We start from the raw sequence: 25,838 nt of genomic DNA, 5'->3' as shown, positions 1-25,838 counted from the left end.
TAACTAAATTAACTATGCCAGACAAAACCAGAACATGTTGCAAGAAAGAAAAATTGCCTATTGGTATTTTAAAATGGTTAGAAGCTTTGATTCTTTGCTACTATTCTTTTCAAAGGTGTCATCTATTATGAAGCAGCTGTTACTCTAATCCAATATAGGAATTACAAAACAATTCAGAGTACTCAGATGTATTCACTGAAACTAAGTCACTGGAAAAGTTGCCCTTTGTTCTTGATGTTATCAATATAAAGGGCATCGATGTTTCCACACAACTGAGTTGAATATAATTAAGTAGGAATTTGTCTTTCTTTTTGCAGGATAGCCCCATCAGTCCTGGCATATCTAGATAGCTGTGAATCTGTGCAATTTTCTTCTGGATATAGAATTATACTGAGGATAACAAACTAAAGTAAATTCAGAGTGCAACAAATATTTTAGGGGTTTAGTACTTTTTCTTGCTTCTTATTTGATTTTAAAAGCTTTTGCTATAGGTGTGCTACAGAGGCACTTTCGCTTCCACATAAATTGTGCTAGCAGCAGCTTTCCTCCTTTTATTTCAGGAAAGCAGAAAGTGCATTTGATATCACAAAGGGTCAAAAGGTAAAAGTTACAAAAGTATCTTATTCAGACTTAGGCATCTGTTATTCTTGAAAATTTTCATCTGAGGCTTCAGAATTCTGCCTTTATACTCTCTGTCAGTCTAATATAAGATGCTGTTTCACTTTGCAACTTTGCCTCGTTAGTGTGTGTGGGTGTGCGTGTGTGTATATATATATATATTTTTTAGATAAGATTTACAGAATGCACAAATCCCTCTCCTACCTACAAGCTTCTTTCAAGACTCAGATGACTGAAGGGATTTTGCTTAAAGCTTAAAAAATTGCCTTTGAGTACAGATCAAATACTGAAAATTCCAGTGTGGAAGATAAATATTTCACAAACTGATAACCCAAATCTGCTGTATTTTCAGAAAGTAATAATGAGAAATATTTTGCAGAAGTGTAGGAAGACAGCATTCTTCTGTTAAGTCATATAACTAGAAAGCAATGTCAGGAAAAAATCTTTGTATTCTAGAACAAGTAGTGATTTAGCATTTTGTTGTTGTACTTTTAAATAAACAATTAAGGAGTGCTATATTTAAGTGAAAAACATGGTAGTGGTAGCTATAAAATAAAAAGATGGTTTCTTGTCTTGTCCTTATCTTAATGGTCAGTTCTTTGTTTTCTACTGCTCTCTTTTCAATTTTACAGCAACTGTTACTATGTGAAATTATGTATAGCTCAAGTAATTTATTTGCCATTCCAGGCTTTTCACATTTAAAGACTGGAAGGGGGCCATGTAATTAGACTGACTTGCTACAGATCATAAGCTGTAGAATTCAACCCAATGGTTCTTGGGTCAAGTCAAGTAGCCTATGATTTTGCTCAACTGAAAAAAAATTAGAAAATCCCCATTATAAACTTATGCCATCAAATTCAAATGTACCTTGAATTTAAAAAATAGACCTTTCCCCACATATTTCATAAACTGGGAAAGGGTGTGGATGGTATAATGACAGGACAGATGACCCAGGGGAACAACATGGAATTAAATTCGCAAACATGACACACTGAATATATTCTGTCCAGTAATGCATATTTTGATAACTGAGTAGAACAATTGATCTAATAATGTGAAAATACCCTTTTTAACACTTACAGTTCGGCTGTTTTGTTTGCTAGCCATAGTATTTTGGTGAATGCTGCTGTAATGTCTGTTCTGCCTCTTAACAGCACAGAATCTTTGGTATGTGAGCAGTTCTCATTATCCTCCATAGTTTTCCTATGTGGAAAGATGTGGTAGGTAGTGGATATCTCTACCATTATCTCAGAACTCTAGCATCTTACAGAAAGTGATCTTTATGGAAAAAGTGATGAGTCAAAGGAGTGTCGCAACAGTGCCCAACCACAGCATTTGCATTATTAATTGAAGTGCTTAAATTCTTAGGATTAATAAAAGTCTCCAAAAAGTCCACAATTCCACAAAAACTATATTAAAAAAACACTTGACAAATTATCAGCCGTAAGTTGGGTAATATCATAGCACTTAAAAACTTACATACGTAACTTACTAAACAGGTAAATTCAAGTTACATTTAATATGCAGTCAGTGTTTGGATACTATGACAAGAGCAGCCCCTTGTAACAGGAAGCTGTAAAGGAGTAACTATGATTCTAAATCAGTCTATCAACATAGGAGGTTATAATTTACAGGAAAATAAATGCAACTAAATCTTTAGTGGTGTCTGGAGTAGTTTTGTCTCACAAGTCACAACTAGGTTCCTTAATTCTGAAGAGGTTCCTACATTTTTAAAGGCTTTCCAGCAAATGGTGACACACAAGAGACTTTCTAACTTTTAAAGCTTTCAGTGCTTTTGGCTGTTATGATAACAGTGTGGACTTATGTGTAGCATTTAAATGAGAACAAAAAAAATTATTTGCTAGACTGTGTGATTTCTGCAGTTCATCTTCTAAACAGTTCTTCATCCAGTAATGCATTTGTTAGCAAGTGTTATGTACAAGAGATGGGGGTAAAGCCCTGAAACAGTCTCCCTTTCTCACCAAGCTTTTTTCTGCAGTACTTGGAAATGGTAGGGAATCTGAGAGACTGGGGCATTGTCCTGGAGAGTGCACCAGTTAATTATTAACTTCCTGTCAATTTCTTGTGTAAATATTTTTATTACTTCTGCAGCATCTGGAAAGATTTGCCCTTGAGGTAAAGAAAAGAAAAATCAAACTTGAACAGTGACATGCTGTCCAAGCTCTGATAGGAGGCTTAACACTGCATACTGCTTGTTCTCTAGCCCATGCCTCCCTGCGCAGAGTGGTGTAAGGCAATTTGTAGGGGGAACGTCACAAAACACTAACATCATTCTTTTGTTCCACAGCAAACTGCCAGCTAGAAACAGCCTAATTGGCTGGGCATATGGCAGGGGGTCATGTTCTAATGAACATGTAGCTCGGAAATCTGAAGAGGAGTGGACGTGTATGTGCTGCACCCTAATAAACAAGCCTTCTGCTGAAATTTGTGATGCCTGTTTGACTTCAAGACCTGAAGGTAGTGCAGGGTTGTCTGGCATCTGTATTGGGAAAGAGGGGAGGTCTATGATTTCGGTGTAGTTTTTATGTAGAAGTGTCTCATTGTGAATCATATATATGTAACTAGCTAACTTGAAGTCAGATTTTGAGGAAATCTTACACAGACAATATGGAAACTGTCTTGTCATAAACCCTATAAGTGTCATCTTCCAACCTGGTGTGCAGTGGGGATTCTATAGGTAAGTGTCTTCAGTGACCCTTTGTTTTTACTGGAGCAAGGAGTAAGAAAAATCTCCATTCTTTCAACTCTCCTTAAAATCCTTCAAAGTTTGCAGTGTAAGTCTGAATTAGAAATCACCAAAAGTCAGAAAATTACTGGTTGTTCTTTTATGTGAACAAAAGCAATATATTTTAGTACCCTTTTCTAAAAGGATGCCAGGTTTCTCTGGGCTACTTTTTTCCCTTCAAGTTCAGCCTAAAAATGATTCTGAACTTCTTACCTCAATTTGTTGTCTCTTGTTGGAGCTTTTAATGCTGCTATCTACATGAAATATTGCTTCATTGCTTAATCATTTTATGACTGGAGTGATGTGTGGAAAACCCTTATTTGGCACTAGCTATAGTTCATTTTCTCAGGTCAGGAATCAATAAAAGTAGGCCTTTGTGCCTTACGTGACAGTTGTTGGCAACACATAGTCTTGCATAGTTCTTCTGCCAAATCAGCACCAGAAACCTGAAAATTTTAATCTGTTCACAGAACAAGATTTACCAACTAACATTTATCCTGGAATTAATACTGTCAGCTAGCCTTTATAATATATTATGCCATGTGCACAAATGCTTTACTTCCAGTTTTGAAACAAAATCTTGTTCCTTCTCCTGTACTTCTGAGTTTTACTTGTTTAGTTATATGGAATTACTGAAATCAGGTGTGGAATTGAAGCTGTCTTAGACTTGATGGAATACTGTTGGGAAATCTTTTTTTTTCAAATAAGACTTTATTTTTGCATAGGAGTGGTTTTTGAGGGTTTTTTTTCAAGTATAGGTTTGCTTACCTCTCTTTTTTTTAGGAGTCTCCCTTCTCACTTGGTCCAGTGTTTGTTTTTTTATATTGTTTCTAAAATTACCTACCTGTCAGCAGAAAAGTTTGAATTTTTGAGGACAGAATACTTGGTCTGTAAAATTAGCTGCTGGCCCTACAGCCAAAATAATTCAGCCTGTAGACAGATAATTATTTACCATTAAATTGCAATTTCCATTCTCCTTTGCTAAGTACAAGGCCAAGCTACTACTATTCTTTCTTAAAAAGTCTGAATGAAATCAGTATGTTTGACTGTGCACTAGTGGCAAAATGGAAGGAGCCTGGAAACAAGTAATGTTCCAAGTCAAATGTAGAGATTCTTATTTTGTTTCTGAGTGAGAATGCCTTTGGAGAGAGTGTGCCCTTGTGTGTGTCTCATTTACCCATGTTGTGCTTAATTCCCTCTTCTTTGTATGGAATCCAGTGGATATAGTGAAGGACTTTCTCCTGGAACACTATGGTTTCACAGCTACCTAAAGAGATTGCATATAGGATGCAATTAGGTTTTCACCCTTTTCTCAGGAAAGGGATTACCTACAAACTCCTTATGTATTAAATTGGCATTAATAAACTATTGCCATTCTTTTGAAATGATTATTGCTCACTAGGAGGGCCTCTGATTCTGTGAAGATACTGTTTTTATACCACAAAGCAAATGTCTGGATTGCTTTCTTCTGAAAAGCCTCCTACAGTAACTAAGTTTGGATGAACACAAAATTTGGAAAGGATGGGAACTCTGAAAACACTAGAAACCCCAAAATCTGAATATTCATTTTTGTGTCAATAGTAAGGTAATACTTAAAAAACAGGTAATGCATCAATACTCTTGATCTCCCATTATTGGGGTTATTAGAGGTAATTTTGAAAAATTAAAATACTTTAATCCTTGTGTTTGGGCCCAAATGAATTTTTTATGGTTAATTGATAGCTCATTGACCCTACTCAAGCAATAGTGATGCTATCTTAAAACACATTTTACATGACTCTAAGAGTGCAGGAGTTTTTTTGTTGTAAGAAATTTTGTACTCTTATCTAATTTGTGACAGGTTTTCAGATGGTACTGTAAATTTACTCTTTCATTCTCTAATGACAACTTATGAATACAGATCAGAAATGTAATGTAGCATTCTATGCAGATGGATTATAACTAATTTTTTTTTTTCTTTAGTTCCAAAGATGGAGAGTTTTGAAGATTCTGCAGCCTTTAACACAAACCTAATGAAGTACCCTTGTAATGATTTTAGAAAACCAAGCACAGAAATAAAGATCAATAGGAAAACTGCATTTGGAACTACAACTCTTGTCTTAACAGATCTTGGTAACAAAACTGATTTGAGAAATGATATCCAGGTATCTGGTGGGCACTCCCAGTGTGTTGTTTCAAAAACCAGTTGTAAACAGATCCAAAGCAATGCCTGCCAGTCAGGGGGAAGCAAAGACAAGGATTGCTCAACACACATAACTGCCCTGGCTTTGTCCTCCTGTCAGCAATCTGTCTCTTTCAAACACATACAGAAGAAACAGAAAACTGATCATGTACCTATGGTTCGCCCGTATAATACAGCAATCAGGTATGTATTCTAAAACGAAAGCAAGTCTTTATAATCCCATAAACCAACTTTATCCTTAAAGATTAATTGAATACTGTGCTGTTTGGCTCAGACAGTGTTGTTTTTGGATTTCTGCCAGAGGTAACTTATTCTAGGCTAACTGTAATTTAATTCAGATTTCAAAAGCACTGAATTACCTAGGCTGTCACTAGAAAAGTCCTGATTTTGGCATCTAGCCAGTACTGCTGTAAGCTAAACAGCTGTTCATAGTTCAGCTATTCCCATTGAATAGGCCAGTCTAGTTTTAATAGGTCAAGCACATTTCTGCCTAAGGAGTTGTCTGATCTTAATACTGTAGTTGCTATCTGCTTAGAGAAATCTTAAAATCAGTGTGAAATATTACAAAAGAAGCTGTCTGGATGAATGTATTCTAATTGAAGTTATTTGTCAACCACCAGGTTTCAGCATTCTTCCATGAGAGGAAGCTCTGTACAGTTACCTTGATAAGCTTCCCATCACTGCTTTTACTCTTAACTTCCTTCCTCATTCTATACATAACCAGTTCAGTGCTCTACCCGTACTTTTATTTACAGAGCCCTGTTCAGACACATCCATTGCCTAGTTAAGAGAAATGTGAGAATCTATGAGGGTTGTCACAGAAAAGTTGGGCATATAGTAACAACAGTAATGGGAGTGCAAGGTACATGTCACTTACAATGGCAGATTATGCAGGCTGAATGTGAAATATTGATGATATGTTACAAAATTCTTCGTCATGTGTCTGTTCTGAAATACAGAAATTTCTTCTTACATTGTTGAAGCACCAGTTTTGAAATGATCTCGCTGACTAGCCAGCCTAGACAGAATGAATACAAGTCCCCCTCACACTCAGTACAGACTGAGGAACTGGGGCTGTAGGCAGGATAATTGAGAATACAGAGGACTGTAAAGAAAAAATGAGATGGTATCAATCATGACAACAGGTTGTTGTTGCAAGTCATCAACTGAAATGCTTTTTTTATAGTATTTTCTTAAACAACCAAAACCAACAAAAAATCTGTTGGTTATTTTTATCTTCTTGTGTTTTAATGAGGCGTTGGAATAAAACTGCTGGTGTCTGCAGGACTGCAATCTTCCAGACATAGAAGACAACATAAAATTCCTAAGCTGATAACTTGATCAGAATGAATTAATATTTTCTTTTTTCATTAAGGTTCCATTACTGCTTTTCTGCTCTATAAATATATTGAAAAGATACATTTCAGAGCATTAATCTTTTTCATGTCACTATTTTTAAATGAAACCTTGTGTATTGCAGATAGTCAGAAATTGTCTCAATCGTGAGGAAGAAGGAAACTTTATCCCATTCAGAGAATTCTGTTTCATCCCATCATCTGGATTATTTCTTGTCCAAATGTGATTTGGAGCATTACTGTAACTTTTCAGTAAAAAAGCTGGGAGTTTTTTCTGTGAAGCATAAAAATGCCTTCAGATTGGAGTAATTAGTGGTATTGGTCTTTTTCCCACTGAGAGCAGAGTACTCATTTAGACCTTGTCAGAATTTTAGGTGGGCAGTATAACATTGGTAGTAATACTTGTTTTGTTTCCTACATGAATTTGAGTACTTCAGAAGAATTTAAGACCTGGTAGGGAAAACTGGTATAATACCTCAAGGACAGCACACAGTCGTGTCTGTTCACAACTCACAACCATTCAGCTTTAAAGCTGCAATAGGGTGCATTAGAGAAGCAAGTCCTTTGTCTGTCACTGTGTGCAAAAGTACACTGGGTGAGCTATTGTAATGGTAGAAGAAAGTTTTAAATTACGCAGAAGTAATTTTGTAACCTGTCATTACAGCGCACCTCAAACTAATGTGAGAGATGATACCCGTACGTTGAGCGTGGGGCATCCTCGCTGCAGCAAACACAGCCGTCTCTGCAGCCTCAGAGTTGTGAGAAAGGATGGAGAAAACAAGGGAAGGCAGTTTTACTGCTGCCCTCTCTCCAGGGAAACTCGGTGTGAATACTTTCAAGTATGTATAAGACTTCAGGACCTGTTTTTGTTTTTATAATCAGTACTTGTTCCTGCAACCTCCTTGGCCCAGTGACCTGTCAGTCATGGACAGATAGATTCCATTTAAAGTTTGACATAAATACTTTTGCACACTGAATTGAAACTAAGAGTATAATAATAGCTATTGAACTTAACAGTTTTGGTTACTTCTCGTAGTGTTGAGAGGGCACCTGCTTGTGCAAATGCTCTTAACCTACTTCTCAGTGATGTGAAACAGATGCACAAGAGAAATACTGGTTTGAGGGATCCTGTACAAGTTGTTCAGATCAGCTTCTTCCTGAAAGGACTATAACAAACTAGATCTAATTGTCAGCCATATTTCTGGCTAGCCAAAATCCTCACAGCCTCTCAGGATGATGATTCTGTAATCTGCCTGGGCAAACCTTCCCACTGCTGCACTAACATGACCTTCCTAGCTGCAATTAGTGGCGTCTCCTGCTTGTTACGGATGTAGTTGTCTTAAAAGAGTTTGACCTGAAAAGTGACCTGACAGTCATGACTATCAGGTAGTTAATAGATGAACTCAAGACAGTAATGCCTAAATCTGAAAAAATACTATGTGCTAACATAATTTCAATTTACACCAGTCAAAGTGCATGCAGTTGCAGTTGATGTTAAAGAAAAATCTAAAAAGTATTCACAAAAGAGATAAAACTAATCTAAGTACTAGGAAGAATTTCTTCCATGGCATCCCCTACAGATCTTTTGCTATTGTCCATTTTAAAATAAGGAATTCATAGCCATCACATGTGCCTGATATACCTGTTTCTTTGGCAGTGGGCTGACTTGGATTTTCCATTTTGTAACCATGGCAAGCGATGTGTTATGAAGACCGTGTTGAAGATTGGTCCCAATAATGGAAAGAACTTTTTTGTGTGCCCTCTTGGGAAGGAAAAACAGTGTGGCTTCTTCCAATGGGCAGAAAATGGGCCAGGTATGCAGATTCTTCCATGATGCTCATGTTACAGTTACCTGTTCTTCAGGATGTCTTAACTGCCTGTAACATTCGTAGTAATTTCTGTTTTGTTCTTTTTTCCTGTTCACTCATTAACTAGTAAGAGAGCTCCAATGTAAAGAACAGATCCAGAAAGAGTAATTTTACATAGTCCTATAAAAATTAGACAGTGCTTGTATGCAGCCTATATTTTGAAATAAACATTTAGCTTGCATCATAGTGTGACATACTACTGCATTTCTAATAAAAAAATTGCACTGTTTTCTTTTTATATGAATTGTTTTAAATGTTCTTAAATTTTCATGTATTGTTTTAAATTTTCTTAAGTATAAACATGTATTTAACAAAAGCAAATAAAAAGAATATACTTTATTAAATACCACTCTGTGCTTTCTCAGAGCTTAAGATGAAACAGCAATGAAGTGTATAATTGAAGTGTTAAAACAGTTGATTGACATTGCTTAGATTTGGAAAATGACAAAAAACTTGCCTAAAACAAATAATATGACTCTGGTTTTCTAAATTATATATTCTAAGTCCACATCTTAATGTTTTATTCTAAGTCCACATCTTAATGTTTTCTTCTAGTTGCTACTGAACATTTTTTACCCCAATCCATATATAATAGATAATAAAATATTACCTCCAGAATAGCTAAAACTCAGTTTATGTTTGTTGGTTTTACCACGATTTGCTGAAGCAAGGGGTAGCGTAAATGGAATAAGGTAGGCTATCAAATCAGAAACAGAATTCTTCAAATCTTTAGAAAGTGTGCTATAGATACCAGGAAAATGAGACTAATGAAATGGTCATACATCATTCAGCTTCATACATCATTCAATTGCAACCAGTTTTTAATTGAAAATGATGGGAAATAGTGTTGCTTCCCAGCAAAATATGTGGGATGAAGCACATTTAAAAGCACCTTGCAAATGGTTCTTTGGTCTGTGCAAATACTTGTGGTATTTTGTTTTATTTGGGACTACTTGATTTTCTTGAGAACATTGTGTAACTTCATTCCAATTAAATCTTCCGCTCCATGATGCAAGGGAAACTGTTTAATTCTTTTCCTAAGCAGCACAAATTGAGAGGCTTTTTTTCTTCCTCTTTTCAGTAGGGTTTGATACCTTTGAAATCTTTCATGAAACTTTCCTCACATGAAGAAAATCTTTTTTAATCAGATTGTAGAAACTATAATCTTTATGTTGGTCAATGGCCTCTTTCCAAATAATCTATCTCTTTCATGAGGTACAGAACTCCACCTGAGAACAAAACAAGCTACTTCACATGGTGAAGACTTATTTTTCCATTGCCATCTCTTTCTATGATGTTTTTTGTTGCAATGATATATTGCTGCTAGCTTGTGCTTATACATCTAAATCTTTAAAATTGCAGTCTAACCTGTTCCTCACTTGTATTTGTACAATTCATTATGGTGATAAATGTTTGATTATTTTTAAATTGTACATGCTTTTGGATGTCTGGCACAGGGATTAATCTTCAGCAGTTGAAAGCTGAAAAATAAAAAAGAAATTCACAGAAGGCAAGTAATCAGAAATGGTTGTATGTTAAGATTTCTCTAAAGCTGGAAGTTAAATAGAAGTTTCAAACTTAAACACATGAAAAATAACAGTTGGGCTCTTACATATTTTTTTTTAATCTTAATAGCAAGACAAGAAGTGAATATCTGTTTAAATAAAATCCATACAAGTTTTAAAGGATTAAGTGCATTTATTAACTACTGCAATCACTTTACTTTTTCTGTTCTTGTATTTCTTGAATGTGTTGTGTTTGGTGTATTTGTACCAGCCTAATTTTGCTGTATACACTAGTTGTGTAATGTCACAGGGTGAGGAATAGCAGATAGGGGAATCAAAGGGCAAGGACAGCCTGAGCTTATCACAGTGACCTAGCAAATGAAAGAATCTCACATGCTTACACTTAAAGAAAATAGGAAACTAAACAAGAGACAGTGAATTTTAATTCATTAGATGCCTCTGCAAACCTTACTGCTTTTGCCAACACTGCTTTTTAAATTCTTTTTTTTTTTTGGCTTTTTTTTTCCCTTGGAGACAATGTCACTGTAGCTTGTTTAACAAGGTCTGGCTGATAGCTGGTTATAACAAGTTTTGACCAAAAAAAGCTGGCAGTAAAACTTGGAATAGATCCCCACTCAACCTTTCAAAAAGAAACTGCAACCAAGGGTGAAAAACCAGATAAAAGTCCTGATTTTTAGCTTTCATTCTAATAGTTTACAAATGTGTTTTTATTTTTTCACATTGATTCATCTATCACAGTGCAAGTGATGGAACACACTTCTTTCAGATTTGTATCTGGCTTACACATTTTAATGGCTTGTGTAGCACACAATGAACTGTGAAGGCTAAAACGAATAACAAGACCTAAGTTGAAGGAGGGAGCTGTTTTTCACAAAGATTTTCTGTAATTTCTATTCCTAATGAAAGCAAATGTAAATCTTTTAGAAAAGAAATGTACAGCTTTTATAAAAATACAGCCCTTTCTAAAGGCCTTAGGGTTCTGACACAGTTTTGTTACTTTGGCCTTTACCCAAACACAACCAAGAGAAATGGGATTATTACCTAACAGCCTACAGGAGGCTGTTAAGAATGACAGGCTCACATAGACTCCTTTGACTGGATGATTTCTAAAATGAGGTGCTGATGACAGTTCTGTAATAAAAATAAGACTTACAGTAAAGCTGACTTCTAAGTACTCTTGTGTACAACTTTTAGAGAGCTTTTTTAGACATTAACACTGCATGGTGATAGCATGACTCATACTAGAAACCTGTCTTTCACCTTAAGCTGAAAACATACTTTATATACCACTAAACTAACCTCAAAAAGCCCCTGAACTCAGCTGAGATGCTATACAAAACAGGTTTTAGAGGATCAAATCAAGGTCACACAAATTGTGGAGTAAAAATTTTAAACTCGGAAAATACTAATGCCATATGCCATAACCAGTTTCTGCTTTATTAGTAGCACTTTCATTACTGTTACAGTTTAAGTAAGTTTAGGCAGAGTATACCCTTCAGACTGAAATTAATGTTTATTTTCCAATTTGTGCCATTTGGTTTAGAATCAACGGATTTTCTGCCTGGTTTCATGCCTTTAAACCCTTTTTTAAAATAGTTTTTTAACCAGGGACTTGTTAAAGACAGGCATGCCATTTGATGGCAATACCAATTTAGCAAATAAATGAATAGAATACTACTCATTAATTCACTGAGGGACAACTAAATTTACACTGAAAATATGCAGTCAAGTTTTGGGACATGACTATGTCACAACTGAGACTACAGACCTTTACAATTATACAGCTATTCTGCATCCACCTTCCTACATAAAAAGGTGTTAGTTCTCACTTGTTTTTCTGGAATGGAAACTTACGTAAGAGTCGTTTAGCTCGATGATGGAAAGGGATTTTCACAGAAGCAGAGGATACCTTCCTTAATATCTGTATGAATGCTGATCATTAGTGGCTAAGCACCTTTCACATGAAATCAAAAGGTATTGTAAAGTCTCTAACAGACTTCACAGCAACTGCGAACGTTCTAGAAGATTTAAAATTCTTTTCAATGCCTCTACTTGTACCTTTTTGCACTTTCTGCAATTCAGCTTGCTGATGATAGGCAGAGTTCATCATCCAGTGTAACTTAATATTCTGCACATCTGTTTTTATTTCTCTGATGCCTGAAAGGTTGTTTATTATGTCAAATTTTTACTTGAATATTCAAAACATACATTCAAAATTAATTTAGAAGTGTGTGGGAATGCACTATAATTTATATTAGGGGAACAACAAAATAAAACCCAATCTAAGGAGAGAACCTAACAAATTATTTTCCATATGAAAGCTTATTAAAAATGCATTAAGCACATTTACGGGTGAGCAGAATTCAGAGTGTACACAGTATTGTCTAAACACAGTCACTGCTTTAGTTATTTAACTTATTGAATTGCCACTGCTATAGAAAGTGCAGGTTCCTGCAGAGTTTGTATGCTTTATAATTTTTAATTATAAAGTCAACTTCAAACAACATGACTGTCTTTCAGCAATTAGCCATGTGATATGATCATACTATGAAAAGGCGCTAACACTACTAATCTTTTAATACTAAGGTTTTAGGTGAATCTTCTTAACAGAGAGATGGCAGAGTAAAAAGAGACCTCTCGACACTGAGCAGCAGAGCCTGACCTAAAGGTGGGATGAACTGTGTAGTTACGAACACTGAAGGGGAAAGTGAAACAAGAGTTCCTCCGTTTTGGCAGAGGAGAAAGCCCATTTGACTGATTCAACTACTTGTGGAGCTGAAATCTAAGTCAGACACTAAAAGCCTGTGTGGTCTAAATAATCATCTACCCTACACTTCTGTAGAAAACATGTAGATTTAGAATTTTTTTCTGACTATTTTCTTTAAACATCTTTTGTTCTATCACAGTACTTACTCATGGTGACAGTAACCATTTGATGTGCAAAAAATCCTTCATAATTTATTAGAGACAAGGACACTATAGTATGGAAGAGACCACCTAAAATGGGGAAAACTGGGAAACGCATTTTAAGCTTTATTCAAAAAACAATGCAGCACAACACAGGGATCACCAGCTTTGTTACCTGCCCCCAGTTAAGTAGCATTTGCAAGGTGCTTTTGCTCCAGCTAGTTGACTTTTGAAAAGCACAGTATTGGCTTAGGCTGACATTATTTCCAACCTAAGGCAATATCCATTAAGAATAACTAGAGAAAAAAATAATGCACAACCTCTCATAAAAATAATTCAGACTACATTTCTCAACTATAAATAATTTTATACCAGCAAAACCCCAAAGGTTTTAATAAAAAAGTAACAAAATCCAAGCATTTATTAATTTATTAAATATGTTCTAGAACTTCAGGATGACCTAAAGATAAAAAATGAAAATTTTGAAATGTCTTTAGAAAAACACTTAAGTTACAAGAGATCTATAAACAAGCTAAAATTTAAATTTCAATTTTAAATCTAGACTACATTTGAAGAGCAACTTTGCAATATGAAAGTTAAACTCATTACTATAGCAATACTGCTGAACCTATGGAATTGAAAAATACATTTAACCAAAGTTCCACTCAAGGCAAAGATGGTGGGCTGTTGGGAAATTTCTTAAGGATGGTACTTTCACATGAAGTGGTCTTGAATATAATAATGTAACTTGCTTTGATTATGACTGAGAAATAACATTTAAGTCAATATTTAGCCTTGTAGAGGATAAAAGTAAAAAATGCACTCAACACTAGAATGCACAAACAAGCTTAAAATGTATTTGTATGAACAAGAAATTAGAAAAACAAAACACTTGTTTTTTTCTTTATTGTGTGCATAGAATATATAATTTATCCTTGGTTCTCAGGCAGCTCATGTTAGTTGCATTGTATTTGCCACCTCTCAGCTTCTTTCCAAGGTTCAATCATCACCTAGTATTTCAATGCCATATAATTTCACCTAGAAATCCAAGCAATGTCTCATGCTACACTTCACTAGAAAAACAGAATATACTTATTTTTAGTCAGCCTAAATTCATTTAATGGGACACGGCTTTACAATAAAAAAAAAACCCAAAACCAAAAAACCATTCTATAAATATAGGCTTTCAGCAAACACATTTCTTAAAAACATGAACTGACTTCAAGTAGAACAGAACAAATGTATCTAATATTATCATACCCCATTCTTTTATCATAAATTACTCAGGATGACTGCAAGTAATTTAAACCACTGTCAGATGCTAAAAGTAGCAACAATGTTACACAAGAAGTTCACAATAAGGACAGAAGGTTTCAGAAAGTTACCTTTGAAACTTTGATCTCTTTGTGAGACATGGAACCACTGAAAAGGAATTAAAAGTCAAAAAACCCTACCATCACATAAACGCAGCAGAAAATATGTTTTCCTTATGCAGGGGAAATGTACTAAACATGTAATCTTGACATTAGCTGCTAAAGATTCTTGGATTCCCACATAGCCAAACCTGACAAAGGTGATCAAAGCAAGGTTTAACCACACAAAGTATCCCTCAACAGACTGACTTGGCATTTTTGGACACAGCAATGTGGAATGAGACATAAGCATAGAAAAAACTTTTTTTGTCATAACACTATTCAGATATGCAGATGTTACAGCACATACAGAAGATTTAACGGTTTATATTTTGCTGATTATAATTTGTTTTGATAAACCAGATCAGGAATTATTTCGTTATAGACTGAAACAGAAGAAGAAAAGCAATTATGGGACAAAATAGAAGGTGGAATTTAGGCGAGGGGAAGAAAGCCCTGAAACTATAGTGCATACAAGGAGATCCCCTTCTCTCCTTTCCCTCCCCCAAAAAAAAAAACCAAAAAACTGGCATGCTTACTAACCTAAAACTTTATTTAGCAGATCTCAGGTGATGCTAGTTTGAATGTAATACATTAGTCCCTGATAACAATGATTAACAGCTGCAATTGAAACAACGTTTGTTTCCTCCTCATTGCTCTACACAAGCTACACTTGGGTGCTGCCTAGAACACATTACTTTCAAATTCAGTTTAAAACCATATTGATTGCACATGGTAGACAAACTTAATTTAATTTATTGTTTTATCTACACATGAAGCACATGGAAAAATTCAAGCACTTGAACTTTGTTCTCTATCTCTAGAAGCCAGATAAAACCTTTTTTTACATATATCCATTTAGCTGTATCTGTTGTGAAGTCTTAAAATTTTATATGGTATGCAGGACTGACAGCTTTAATGGTAATAAATACTGGAAAAAAACATTCCTGAGATAGCACTATTAATCATGTTACACTTTTCTATTTTGTCAAAAATACTAGTCGTGTTAATTGCAAGGTTTCAGGTGACAATCAGCTAATAGGCTCTGCTGATTGAGAGGAGTCTTTTAATGACAGTTTAGGTGATGATATTCATGCTATATTTAGAGCTTGTTTGGGCTGCTTGATTGAAAAAGTAACAGAATAAAACCCTTGTAATTGAGGTTGGGATTGTTTCCTAGGAGCAAGAATGACTGGGGGACACACAAAATCTGCAGCTCTTGGATTCTACTCCTTTAGTGGCAGAACTGCAGGCTCAGCCACCAGCTGGCAGCAGGCTGCATTTGCTCAGGATGAGTGAGTCAAGAACCAGCCATACTCAGTGTTAAGTGCTAAAACAGCACAACTACATCAACTTTGAAAATGAAAGTACACCCAACTGAAACTATTTCTTTAAAATCAAGGGTATGTGTAATTACCTTGCTTTACTGAAAGCTGCTAAGTTAGAGAATACTGTACATATCCACTGAAAATATTGTTTCCTAGATATTGCAAATAATAAAAGGACTTTGCATTGCAAAAAAACAGCAAGGTCAAAAGAGATGACTTTCAGTTTTTCATTATGTCCATTCACATATAATTTTGTCCCCATGATAAATACATTATTGCAATGGTAATTTATTCAATAATTTCTTTGCCGGCCTGCCAGATGACGTAACTCTCTTCTCTGGTACAAAAACAAGTCCAGCAATTTGTTTGGGTCAGCTAGAACTATAATTTTTCCAGAAGTTTTGGAAGACTTCATAAATGTGTGAGTTTGAGGCAGTCAATGGAAAATATGTACTCAGATTGCAGAAGAAAATAAAACAATTCCCACTCATTCCTTGCAATGAATGAATGAATGAATGTAGCTGTTTCAGTTATAAAATATCCTGAAACATAAATTTCATGTGCTTGGCCATATGATTAAGACAGATGGCAGTCACAATCGCTCACCTAAATCAGTGTGCACTTTTCTCTTCAGGCTTTAACACTGCTTTACCAGATAGCTCACCCTGAAGTGTCATTTCCAAACACATTTCCATAACCCTGTTAAGTAAGGCTGAAGTAAACATTCTTAGATGTAGGAAAGATATACTGATAATTAATTAATTACTGAGAATACAGTGATATCTGATAAATGGTTCTCCTGTGGACAGGATGCTAACATTGCCAGAACATCATTACAAATATTGAAATTTGATAACTGTAAATTCCACACATGGGGACAGCAGACCTGAAACTGGGACTGCATAAAGAACCTAGCCTGGTAGTCTCACATATTTGGTTTGAAAATAAAATTTACCCATTCTGTGAGAAAAGAACACCTAGCTTGTAATTCTGAGGCATGAGATATGTATGCTGTTAGTCGTTCACTATTAAGTCATAACATTACTGGGAACAGACACTTGTTAAAATGAAAATGTCAAAAGTGGGAAGTTAAAGAACCACACTGACAGCAAATTCTTGTAGTCAGAAGTTTTACCAGAAAGCTGCCTTAATGCCTTATTAGTGAACCATTCAGGAATTTGGTCTGTTTTCTCAGCTCTGCTGGTATTCAAGGAATGCTTAACGGATGGTAAGGAATGGGAGGAAAGGGTTAAAACCAGAAGATGTGTAAGGAGGAGGGAATAGTTTTGCTCAAAGTGACCTTGCAGCTGGGATTGCTAAAAATGTCAGTCTGTGAAAAAAAAAGTCCATTTATTATGTCTAGTGTGATTTATCCTCTGCCTGTTTTAAGTGGAATTCCTGTGAACATAACACACACTCACAGAGATGCACAAAGCCTTCTCTAGTAGTAATGCAGGCAGAGACCCTCCTGGTGCCCTCTAGGATGAATTAAGCCCAAAGAGCCTCTGTCCATGTGTATCTCTGCTGCCCTGTGTTGCGAACAAGGTTCACAATTAAATAAATCTACTCTACATTTTAGGTGTGGCTTGGTGGTTGCCTTCATTACTGGTATGTGACCAGCACTGACAGGAACAGACATGGGTCAGGATGTGTACCCTTATGGAATCTTCCATCTTCCTAAAGAAGCAGAACTTCTCATGCTATCTTCCTCATCATCTCATGTTTCTTACTGAAGCTGTTCCACCTAGTATAAATGAATTGCTACTTATTAAAGGAAAATGAGGAGAAAAATATTCTTTGGCCTCAGCATTCTAGGATAATTAGGCAGGTTATTATTTGAACATGGATTTTCATGTTCCACACATAATAGCAGAGTCACTGGAAGAAATGCAACAAGCCGCAGATGCACAAACTCCCTGCCTGCTGAGCAGCACTCAGTGTGGTGGACCTGCAGATCCATCCAACAAGGCTCTGGGGCAGAGCTTGAGGGCCTGTTATCTTACTAGCAGGGGGAGCTACCGGTTTTATGCAACCCCGCTACCAAAATCACAGATTTTGGGATACAGATACATACAGATGTGGGATACTTACAAAGATAGAAAGCAGCAGCTGCTACAAAGTACTGAGGTCTTCATAAAGCTTAAAATGTTGGACTCCAGTGTCTAGGTCTCTTTTGGAATTTCCCAAGAAAAGGCAACTCCTCCCATTTTGGAGCACTCTCAATGAATACTGAGCCTAAAGGCTTCAGTAGTACTGTATTGTCCAGGGATTTTGTTATTTTCTGTGAGAAATACTTTATATGTGTGAGAAATACTTTGGAGGCACTTACATGAAAAAGTCTATTGGATGACCACATTGCCTGAAACTCCAGTATGCATTTGAAGTTCTTCCCAAATGCCAAACCTGGAAAAATTCTAGGTACAAAGCAGAACATAATGGTTAAATTCAACACTGATTGGCATATTATGTAATAGCTGCCTGACCAAAGTGCAAAAATTATAAATTACAGCTGGAATATTTATCTGGCATTAGCACTTATATTTCTCATAGTGAGGCACTACATTATTGTTATAAAAGTACAACTTTATGCAAGATCAAAATTCTATTCCCAAGTCTGAGTCTTGACTTTTCAAATTAAGTTACAGGGTTATGGCTCTATTCTTGAGTGTGCCTGCAGATGTTATCATAGCTCCACTGAGCATATTGGTGATTGTCTCTTCCCTGAAACTCTTTGTGATTCAGTAACCAGACATCCCCGTGACAGAACTCCCCAAGAATCCAATCTCACAGTCTGTCCAAACACAGCGGTGTTAACACAAAGCACATCTCACAGCGACTTTCAATTAAATAGCCAGTCAAGGAGACTGAATTCATAGTGCTCACATTTTCATAAAGCATTGTAGCAGCAGCTGTTCTGAAGCTGTAAAGCCTCCTCAGTCAGCAGAAATTCAAATTCATATTATAACAAAGAGAAGGTGATCCGAAAGTTATATGGGACTCTGTACTTTCCCATCCTGAAAATGGGAAACCTATGGTGGATAATTAAGTATTTACATGAGAGAAGAGAGAATAAGGGAAACATGCCAATAGCCTGTTGATAAAAAAAAAAAAGAATAAAAGAATACTAGATGCCCATCCCAGTTTTTCGTATCTTTTACTGAATTGTACTGGGAGAAAAAGAGTAGGTGGGCCTCTAGCCTGAGGGTTGAATCATGAAACCTGCAGAGAGACAGGCACCTTACCTGAATCTGCAGGAAAATTTAGAAGAATCTTCTTTTGCCAAACTAAGAATGTGCTGTCACCAGCTGGATAGTTTCCCGTGCTACTCAGTGTCCCACTGCGTATTCCTGCATTCTACCTTTTGTTAGTATTAGCAACTGTGTGGCCCTAAAGTAAAACAGAACAGCTTGCTTACATTCTGAAAAAGAAAAAAATTCCTCTTTTTTAGCTAGACAGCAAGCTGATCCATTTTGTGGAGCTGCACAATTACCAGAACCAACTGCATAACTGAACAGAGAACACATACTCCAGGATGTGGGTAGTATCCTGCTCCTTTGAGCAGCAAAATCTTTCTTCAGCTGAAACCCTCCTTGAGAGATGGACAAATATAACCTTGTCTTCACTCCTTCATTATTAATTGTTAACAATTCTTCCTTGTCCAATACAGTTGGTTTTGGTGGATTTTATTAGCACTGCTGTAACTATGATTCCTGGAGCTCAAAACAGGAATGATGATGGTATGATATACATACTTAATGCACGCTCCCCCAGCAAGCCCTGCAGCCTTTCCTTGCAGCTCTTAGATGGGAATTTAGAGTCGATGGAATGGGGTGCAGGCAACTGCTATTCTCAGTGCAAAGTGCAGAGGGAGATCAGAGAGGCTAAACTTTTGGATCTGGAATGGAGCACGCACCAGTCTGCCAGTCCTGGTAAAGAACAGTAACCTCAAGTGAAGAGATACAGCAGGCAGGGAGAAGTAGCACTGCAGAAATCAGTTAAAGGCTGGTAACACCCTTAAGCTCGTGCAGCAAAGTGATGTTACTCCTGAAGACCCATTTTTGGGGCTAGCACTTTCACTAAGCACTAACAAGATCTATCATAACTGTAGCTGAGAAGTGAGATCACAGGACTTTTCATGTTGGCAGATTTGTAAGAATGGGTACAGATGGAATGTCAAAAGTTACAGTTCATTAACACTGCAGCTACTCCAATGTAATTTATTTTCTACCCTATAACATACAAATTAGTCTTCAGTAACAACCAGATTAACAAAATACAGACTGCATATGAATTAAACTTGATTATAATACCTTTTACACTCACCCTTTTAAGCCATAATACTTTGCTATATCTATTACATCTGTAAATCCTCCAGGAAAAAATCCACATATCTAAAGAAATGATTACACAAGGAAAGCAGGAAATCATCAGTTCTACATTGCTACCCAATGCTCATGAAAAACACTGCAGATAAAAATATTAATTTATGGGAAGTTTCAGTTCCTTTGTACTTCTCTGTATCAGCCTGCCAACCCAACAACAAATCTCACAGATGATCCATGATAATTTGTCTTGGAATTTTTCTTGTAATAATGTCTATCCAGGAGCAGTTAGCTAGCAGCATTAAGCTAGCAGCATAACTGTTTTTGTTTTCAAAAAGCCTGTCACACAGTATTTATTAAACAACCACATATGCCATCAAGCATCTACTTATGAACAATAAGCATTCATGATCTTGCTAAGTATAATTCTAAACCTGTGTACTGCTGCAATACTGCACTGCTTCAGTAATTATGCCATCTTTAAAAGGTCACATCATATAGAACTGAATCCTCCCTGCCAAATACTGCATGCCAAAATTATACTACAACACAGTCTACATCATGCATGAAGTACACTTCAAAAAGAAAATTGAGCAACAGTTGAACCTGGATGGATAGAGCCAGAATGTGTCAAGAAAGCTGTTATGACCGGTCTGCTGACAGCAAAGAAAGCAAAATTAATATAAAGATAACATTTATAAACTGACAAACTACAGATCTGAAGAAAATGTAAAGTACCATAAATGGCAGAAGAGGAAAAACACCACTGGGTTTCTTCTCATTTCAGGGGAAAAAGCCTTTCTCCTGTTTGGAAGGGTTAGGTCTATAACAATCTTTCTATACTTGTATTGAAAAAATAACAAGTTTGCGTCTTCCCATCTGCACATAAGAATATTCAAAAAAACCAATGCCACAGGATTTCTTGCTAAATTGAATTTCTTACTTCTCCAGATCTTTAAATGATAAATGTTTAGAAATTAGAAATATAAAATGCAACACAACTTTCCAACTTCATTCAAGTGGCAAAGTCCACTGCTTTGTATGTAATTACACAACACTAGCAATCAAAATCATAACATAGCAACTAACAGAATTAGGGTCAAAATGTATTTCAGAGTTTGGATGGCAAGTGTGCAAAGGGTGAAAATATGAAACTTCCTGTTCATCTAACACATGACAGGTTTTTTTCTATGCAGAGAAACAAAATCACCATTTCTAACCAATAAAACTCCCTGACATTTACAATACAATTGCTTTTATAAAGCTCTACTTGGAAAAAGTATAATCAAAACTTCTTTTAAAGCTTTTTCTCTATCTTATTAGAAAAAAGGAAAAAAACCTAAAACTCACTAGTAGAAGGGATTCCCTGAACTGGCACCCTTTGAAGTTGCTATTGCTTTTATTTCACAGTCCACCTCCTGTCACTGTAAAGGTATGAGCTAATCACACTGAGACAGCACTGCACCAGCAGCTGTATTTATTTACATTGATTCCAACTGTCAGGGGAAAAAAAGAAAATGAAAATACAGATAAGGTAGTTAAACGTACAAACACAAATGTTTGCTTCTGACTCAGCAGCTTAAACAATAACAATATTAGTCACAAAATCCTGAGATTCATTCATTTCTGCTCCATGAATATTTCAGTTCTTGCTGTAAATTTAATGAAATCTACACGGGGGAATGAGCAGACCTTCCAGTGAAAACATTTGTACTTCAGTGCTTAATATATAAAATATCTGCTGTATATTAGAGCTGGAGTAAATTTAACTGTGTAACTGATGTTTCTTCATGCACAGACTATAGATAATAGCACAAAAATCCTGCACACATTCTGTGTTTCAAAACAAGAATGAACAGCACTGTTAATGAGTTAAAACAGTCACGCGATAAACTAAACTCAACAAATGCTGATGGATTCACTTCAGTTTATATAGCATTGCAGATTCCATCTAAAACTCAATCTTGAATTCTCTAAAATTCTGAATTATTCCTGACTGAGGCAGCTACAAATGAAAGAACGTGGTAACCTACAAATGGTGAAATCACAGAGAAGCTTTCTTCAGTAAGTGCATGCAATGCCCTTAATAATTAAAGTGACAGGGTACACACAGATTGCTTTATTAAGGAACAATTTGATGCCATGAAAAACAAAGCACAGTTCACTTTTAGTCAGAATGTTGAGAAAAGATTCTTTTTCTGTCTTTAGATACAGATAAAAAATGGCTAAAAAGAAGATAATGAACTTTAAAAAGCCCCACAGCTTTACAGACAGATGCATTCAATTGAACCACTAAATCACAAATCCTCATATTCTGTGTTGTAAAAGTTGCATAGTAAAAACTGAAATCAAAAACAGTAAAATACTTTTTTGCAACCCCAACAGATTGTCATAGTTTTTGCTTACTTTTGACAGGAGTCTGTATTTGATATCTTTTCTAAAAGAATTTGTGTGTCTGCTAAGCATAACAGAATATCATTAACAACTTTAAAGAAATATTTTAAGACAAAATATCAAGCCCATTATTTTTCTCATTCTGAATTTTGTCCATAACATCAGAATGGTACATTCTTAATATTATGATTTAATATATTGTCAAATTAATGATATATCAAAGTAATTTACACAAACTAACCCTTTCATTTATAACTAATGCATCATCACAAAGCAACCCATACTATCAAACCACATGTATTAGTGCCTATGTCTCATGGAGACAAGTAATTTTCATAGAATAATAGAATCAGTAAGGTTGGAAAAGATCTCCAGGATCACCTAGTTCAACCTTTCATCAAACATCACCAGGCAAACAAAACCATATTACAAAGTACCATGTCCAGTCTTTTATGTAACACCTCCAGAGACAGTGACTCCACCATCTCCCTGGGCAGCCTATTCCTATGCTTGACTACCCTTCCAGTAAAGAAACTCCTCCTGATATCCAACCTGAACTTCCCTTGGCACAGCTTGAGGCCATTTCCCCTTGTCCTGTCACTGGCAGTCTGGATAAAAAGGCTGCCTCCCACCTTGCTACAGCCTCCTTTCAGGCAGTTGTAAAGAGCAATAAGGTCCCCCCTAAGCCTCCTTTTCTCCAGGCCAAACAACCCCACTCCCTCAGCTGCTCCTAGGATTTACCCTCTAGACCCTTCAACAGCTCCACTGCCTTTCTCTGGACTCACTTCAGCCCCTCAATGTCCCTTGTGTTATGAAGGGCCCAGAACTGGACACAGGACTCAAAGTCTGGTTTCACCAGTGCCGAGCACAGAAGGATAATCCCTGCCCTGGTCCCTCTGGCCACACTATTGCTGATACAGGCCAGGATGCTATTGCCTTCTTGGCCACCTGGACACAGCTGACTGATGTTCAGCTGCTGTCAGCCAGCACAGAAAAGCTGACTGTGTAGGAACTTAGCACTGTGACAGTGACTTCAAGAAACACTGTTATAGGGCACTCATTATAACCTTTACTGGTATAGACTAGCTAGTACAGAGTGACATAAGCACTCTAGGAAGCAAGCTACAGATGTTCCCAAACCTCTTTCAGAAATGAATCCTGGAGGATTCAGCTGCAGCAATTTGAGACATTGCCACTCTGCTCCCAGTACTGAACCTTCTATGTTCATAACCCACGATGCAATCACTAGGATTTTATTACTCTATTTTATTACTCGACTGCCTGAGTTATCTGAAGACAGAGCAGCCATAGAAGAAGGATTGTAGGTAGCACAGGTAGAAAACTTATCTTAATCCATTACAGATGTATCCAGTAGGAGCTTCTCTGACAAAAGCTTTCTGTGGCCTGCAGTGAATACAGCTACAACATGCTCTAAGGATCCAGTGACAGAAGTGAGTAAATCACTTGGTTGATGAAGTTCAATAGCAAGCCATTAAACATAGCCATTCTAGTTTGAATGGTTTATTTCCAGCTTTTAAAGATACCACCTTGAAACATAAAGCAACAATTCATCTAAGGCACAGTACACAAGCATCTAAACGACTTCATTAATACATTAATGTGTGCTTTTATTACCCAATGATTTCATTTAAATAGACAGAGAATAATTAAAGTGACAAGACACACTCTTTTTACTCACTCTCTTCTTTTGCCATTTCTGAGCTCAAGTTTAGCAAAGATTCCATCAAATCAGCAAGCCACCAATTTAAGAGAATGATCAAACAGATCTTCGAATACCTGTGGAATAATCCTCATGATGCTGAAGTTCTATTACAAATGAATCCTGGTGTCTCTAGACATAGAAAGTGACAAAACCCAAAGCTAAAGGTAACTGTCACACTTTAGGCATTCAACTGTTCCTTTGCAGAGGTTAATGTGCAGTAGGACAGGGGAATGCACAGCATATTACTGACAAGGAAATCACCATGATTATGGTTCCTAACTTAACTTCCACTACAAAAAAAAGGTGACAGGATGGTTTCCAATTGTCTTCACATCCAGTCAGACAACCAATATTCCTTGAAAGTTTGTACTACCAGGGATGCTTGAATGTACTCTCTATTCAAATGTATTCTCAGCTGTTGTGGAACAAGTTAGAGTGGTCCATAAAGACTTCTTGTCTCTTCATTAAAGCTTTGATATAGTCTCCACTACTCCTCAAGCCCCCCTCCTTGCATGTCAGCATTTTCATGAAATTTTCAAGAGAAAAGAAAACCTGGGATAAATCTTAGAAAGACAATTAAATATTCTCAACATAAGTTTTATGTGTAGAGTCATAGTTCCACTTCCAGCCTGTTATTCCAGATGTCTGACAAATATATTTTTAAATGGCAAGGCAAAGGGCCTGTCCAATGGGTACTATTCATCACTTCTGGCTACTCAGTTCTTAGGAAAACAAGCAGACCAAAATAGCCATTAAATGCTAGAAACAACCATTTATAAGAAATAATAACTGGTGGAACTTAGCACTATCCTCTTCTAAGCTGAGATGCTAACAGGACAAAAGGAATTAAATGCAGTCTACTACTTGCTCAGTTGGTCGACTTAGCAAAGGGTTTGAAACCATGAAGTGAAACTGAGTGAATCCTGGAATTTTATTACATGCAGCACCTAGGGAAAAAAAAGAAAACAAGATTCTAATTTATTACATTTGGGATTAGTCTGTCTGTCATTGTATTTTATCATCTAAAGATCCAGCTACTAATTCTACTACAGTGGTATAATTATTCTTTTACAATCTGTTTAACCCAAGACATCTTGAAAGTATTTAAGTTAAAATACAGTACTGATGGCTGTTGTAGTGCAATTAATGCCCTTACAGTACAATTCAAAACAGTAACACAAGTCAGGAAAATCTCTCTTTTTCAACACTGATTAATTTAATGAGTTCCTTCAACACTAATCTCCTTAACACAGAACTATAGGAAGTAGCAGATCAAAGAATAAGCAAAGCAGTCTAACTAAATAATCCACATTGATTAGCAAATTGTACTTCCTACTGATCTAAGAGTTCACTAATGAGATGCCTGGCACAATGACTACTCTTAGATCACTTTGAAGGCATGCTTAACATTCATATTCTCCTTCCCTTATGCCATATCTAGGGAAAGCAAAGCAGTC

At 36.3% G+C, this 25,838-nt stretch overlaps 2 protein-coding genes across 6 annotated transcripts in view; one reads left to right on the top strand and one right to left on the bottom strand.

Moving 5' to 3' along the window:
* The window catches only part of NEIL3 (nei like DNA glycosylase 3), a 35,949-nt gene extending 10,873 nt beyond the window's left edge, over positions 1–25,076 (top strand). For all 5 annotated transcript variants that reach the window (XM_038135392.1, XM_038135393.1, XM_038135390.1 and 2 more), the window contains 4 exons: positions 2,927–3,096; positions 5,327–5,729; positions 7,566–7,740; positions 8,559–25,076. In XM_038135392.1, coding sequence (XP_037991320.1) covers positions 2,927–3,096; positions 5,327–5,729; positions 7,566–7,740; positions 8,559–8,735 — 925 coding nt within the window. In that variant the 3' untranslated portion in view covers positions 8,736–25,076. The remainder of the gene's footprint in view (positions 1–2,926; positions 3,097–5,326; positions 5,730–7,565; positions 7,741–8,558) is intronic.
* AGA (aspartylglucosaminidase) overlaps positions 24,164–25,838 on the bottom strand; it is a 14,172-nt gene continuing 12,497 nt past the window's right edge. Inside the window, exon 9 of the mRNA XM_038135395.1 lies at positions 24,164–25,328. Within this exon, the coding sequence (XP_037991323.1) occupies positions 25,228–25,328 (101 nt within the window). The 3' untranslated portion in view covers positions 24,164–25,227. The remainder of the gene's footprint in view (positions 25,329–25,838) is intronic.

Source organism: Motacilla alba, chromosome 4, assembly GCF_015832195.1.
Source record: "Motacilla alba alba isolate MOTALB_02 chromosome 4, Motacilla_alba_V1.0_pri, whole genome shotgun sequence".
NCBI classification, from domain to species: domain Eukaryota; kingdom Metazoa; phylum Chordata; class Aves; order Passeriformes; family Motacillidae; genus Motacilla; species Motacilla alba.
Note: the sequence above shows the minus strand (reverse complement) of the source record. Positions and strands in the feature narration are given on the sequence as shown.